Here is a 4,466-nt window from a genome sequence, read left to right as displayed (position 1 = left end):
TAAAGACGGAGAAAGACTTTATGAAGATATGTGTTATTGATCCATATACATTAAAGATGGATAAAGACTTTATGAAGATATGTGTTATTGATCCATATACATTAAAGATGGAGAAAGACTTTATGAAGATATGTGTTATTGATCCATATACATTAAAGACGGAGAAAGACTATATCTTAACCTACTGTGTACCTTGACCTTCCTCTTTTCTTCTTTATACCTGTTTAAATTATAACTTTGAACTTATGTTTGGCATTCAGATTAATCTATTACCCAATATAATTATACAGTTTCAGTTTTTCATCTCCTTAATCCCTTCAATGCAGCAGTAGTGTTTATTCCATACGCAATTTTGTTTTGTGGGGGGGGGGATAATTTTGCATTGTTGCAGTTTTTCTACATAGTTTCAAAGCCATTTAACCTTTTAGGCGTGCCAGTCACCGCATGGCAACCACATAATGCAGTTTGAATTTCCCGCTAGAAATGAGGATCAAGTGCACAAAATCAAAAGACAAAGCCTAACCTGCACACATAACGACCTCAGCCGCTTATTCATTTCCAACACGGCATATCTTGCTATTCAAAACAACAGTAATATTTGCATATGAAAATTGTTTAATGTTTAGGAGAAAATGGCTTCAAATTTCTTCCAGTGTTTTTACACTTGAAGAGATAGTTGATTTTATGTAAGCTGTCAATGATTCTTGCTCTAAATGTGAATTATCTGACGATGATGTTGAGCGTGATATAACTAAAAAAGAAAAAGGTTGTGCCTAAAGGGTTAAATTCCTTATGCTTTCACCATAGAATCCTTTGTTTCTTGACGATTAAAAGGTTAGAGAAAAATGACCTTTAAACTCCAGATAATCAGAAAAGAACTTTTATTTGAACCGACGTTTGACCTTTGCAGCTTCATCGGGGCTATTACGTACAAATAAAAATTATAATTTATAAATTTATAATTATCTGGAGTTCAAAGGTTGTTTCTCTATAATCTTTTAATCAAAATGTGTAAATCTCTCCAGTGTGCACTACAAATTTTGTTTGTTGTTTAAGACTCACAACATATATAAATTAATATATAGATCTATACATTGACTACATTAAAACACTTTTATTTGTGAGCTTTCAGGCCCTATTACCAGAGCCTTCATCGGGCAACAATGAACTGAGCGATAAAAAAAATATTTTTTTTTTAACTGTGGTCACTGCTTTAAAATAGATATCTAGACAACAGTCGTAACAATATCTGACATCTGGTGTTAAAGTTATTAAATGTATAGAATTATGATCAATATAGAATATGAATCAATGTAATAAACGTAAGGAAAATACAGATATAGGTATTATACAGAGAAATAAATAAATAAAGGTATTTTTCAACTTAAAATGATACGTTGTAGAATTAAAGGTTTAATTTTACATCGAAACCATGACAAATAATATGTTTTATGTCTTTTATTAGTGGTATCCATCCAGTATTGAGTAGTTGTTGGCCGTTGTTTTGATTAATACCAACTGGTGTTCGACTGTCTTGTGCTTGGATGAAGGCTCCGTTAAGAGTGCCGAATGATCTCAAGTAAAAGTATTTTAACATAGAGAAAAGTCCGTGTGTAATTCTACTTATAAATTTTGTTTCTCTATGTCACATTCATTCGTCTTTTAGTACAATTCAAAAACGACGTTTTTAAGTGTGACATTTTTAAGCCTAATGATTTCTCATTTACATAATTAAATGTATTCATCTTGGTATACGCACATGCAGTTCAGAGTTCCCAGGCATCCAGTATTCAAAATGTATTGGAATAAGTCTTGGAGCTTCTCTGACATTCATTGCTTTAGTTTTACTGGGATTAATGAAAGGGAAACATTTTATAGGAGTGAAAGCGTAGTTGATCCCATTTTTAAGTTTATCATTGCTAAACAGTAATAAAGAGCCACAAAAGCAAAGCAGTGAATGTCAGAGAAACCTCAGAATGTATCACCTAATATGAAAATATTTTATCATGGTGGTCATATGATATACATAAAACTTGGGGATTCCTCTCGTATGCATTATGTGCATAGCCGAGATAACTACATCTTTGAAGAGATACAGGGAAAGAAAGTTAATATATTTTGTGGCACCACTTATGTGTACATATGGCACACTGCAGGGAAAGGGTTAAATCAACTTATCGGCTTAGTTTTCAGGATGTAAGTCTTGTCTATTAAAATTTCCAAATCCCTTCTTTCTTTTTCATATATTTTGCAAGTTAACTAACTATTCATGATTATCACAATCTCCGTGATTTTTCTGCCTTTCATCTGCTCGTTCCGTGGTTGCTTTGTTCATAGGTGAAAGTGCATTCACAAACTATCAAGATTTTCACTTTAAAAACTACTATCAATGTTGTCATAAAGATCCTTGTTATCAGTACCCTGTAAAATTTATTTGAATGAGCAGTTTTGACTCTGTTAAGAAATTAAATATAGACTGTTTATGATCACAGAGGAAAAAAAAAGACAAACGGAAAGGCACTGGTCAATAATTATGATCTAATGTTTGTGTGCCAGTGCTGCACTAATCTATCTCAAAGTCAAAGTTTGGTCATTTAGGGTAAATAATAAACCAGATATAAAAATCTGGTCTGTGTAGTATGTACACTTATTGGGATAAAAGTAGTAAGTGTTTCTATTGAACTTTTCATTATTCAAAATATTTTTTTTTCTAGCTCAAGAAAGACACTTTTTTTCTTTTACTTTTTATGTTTTGTCAGCTCAAGCAAGTTCGTCTTCAAGGAATCGTTTCAATTATTTTCTGCAAACGAGCTCATCTCATTCACATAAGGGGGATCCAAGCGAGGTACACCAGAACAGGACTTGGAGGAGTCTGGGTAGGATTTTAATTACATTTTAAAGTAAGTTTTGTAGCATAAGAGTATTTATTCGTTTAGAAGGACAGAGATATAAAGATGCACTAGCCTGACGTTTGAGGCTACCAAATATTGAGTTCAGACTACTGTAAATTCCGCATGTACTAACCTGGGTTTAGGGTGATTCTGATTGTGTGAAATATGTGCATATTTGGAAAATCCAACATTATATCTAATTATTAAAATATACAAAAATTCTACCTGTTGTAAAATTTTCTTTCAACATGCTAAATATCTACTGTTAGTTACGTTTGTAAAAGCAGTAGCCTGTCTGTTAACGATAGGTTAATCCATTCATAAGCCTGATAAATAAACTCATATGCGTGACTTGATTATTGACTTTCAAATTAAAATATCCAACTATTTAGTTTCATATTTATAACACTGGGCTTATAATAGTTATTTTAATGCAAAGTTTTATTGAGACAAGATGAAACAGCTTTATTTAGTTCAAACAACTTGGACTATTCACTCTGAACTCACTGGTTTTTTTCCTAAGCATTATGGAAAATGGTGTGGTATTCCAAATGTTGACTACTGTGTGGTTGTTTTGACTCTTTCATTCATGTAGACCTGATAACTTGCCCAGAGATTAGACGTTTTTTCATTCACTGGGCAAGTTATCAGGTCTACAAAAAAACGTCTAATCTCTGGGCAAGTTATCAGGTCTACATGATTGAAAAAACGTCTAATCCCTGGGCAAGTTATCAGGTCTACATGAATGAAAAAACGTCTAATCCCATACATGTAGACTCGATAACTTGCTCAGAGATTAGACGTCTTTGTTTGTTCTATATTAAATCATATTGTTTTAAATACATCAGAAACTACAGCCTTTTACTTGTATACATTGGTTAACCTGCCCATAGATTTTAATTTGCATCATGTGTGCTGTAGAAAATGGCATAGTTTTTAGTTTTATAATAATCTAGTCATTATAATGTAAAAATATAGTTAGGCTAGTAAATCAAAATTAGAATAATAATATTAAGTAAATAAATCATGCCACAATTAATATTAGGAGATTAACTTAGTTTTCATATTAACTTTGAGAGAAATAACCTCTAACCAGTAATAGACTTCAGTTCCAAAACTATATATGTAGCAAAATAACAAGAATATCACATATGTTAAAGTTAGTTTTTGGATTTTTTAGCTGCTATTTTATATATTTGCATTGACAACTTATATTATTTATCAGTTGGACTGTAGACTTCATTATTTACGTAAAATTTTGATTCTCTACTGTAGATTTCTGAATTGTTATTTTTATGATATTATTTTGAGGTTGATAGAATAAAGCTCTTGGTTCGTAATGCGTACTGAGTTAAACTTTTATATATGTAGGGTAACAAAGGTGGGGTGAGCATACGATTTAGTGCTTACGGTTGCTCTATGTGCATCGTCAACTGTCATCTTGCAGCACATGATGAAGAATTGCAGCAAAGAATCTATGTAAGTTCATTTTATTCTAACTACTAGATGTACTCGTTCAATTCGTGGGAGGGGGGGGGAGGGGCATGGCCAGGTGGTTAGGGCGCTTGACTCGCA

General features: G+C 32.3%; 1 protein-coding gene across 1 annotated transcript in view; it reads left to right on the top strand.

The window, feature by feature from the left end:
- LOC106468402 (phosphatidylinositol 4,5-bisphosphate 5-phosphatase A-like) overlaps positions 1 to 4,466 on the top strand; it is a 23,964-nt gene that overhangs the window by 8,311 nt on the left and 11,187 nt on the right. Inside the window, exons 5-6 of the mRNA XM_022396743.1 lie at positions 2,760 to 2,876; positions 4,263 to 4,370. Of these exons, the coding sequence (XP_022252451.1) occupies positions 2,760 to 2,876; positions 4,263 to 4,370 (225 nt within the window). The remainder of the gene's footprint in view (positions 1 to 2,759; positions 2,877 to 4,262; positions 4,371 to 4,466) is intronic.

The sequence above is a fragment of the Limulus polyphemus genome, unplaced genomic scaffold (genome assembly GCF_000517525.1).
Source record: "Limulus polyphemus unplaced genomic scaffold, Limulus_polyphemus-2.1.2 Scaffold2996, whole genome shotgun sequence".
NCBI lineage: Eukaryota > Metazoa > Arthropoda > Merostomata > Xiphosura > Limulidae > Limulus > Limulus polyphemus.
The sequence above is the reverse complement of the archived record's forward strand: the minus strand, read 5'-3'. Positions and strand labels throughout refer to the sequence as shown.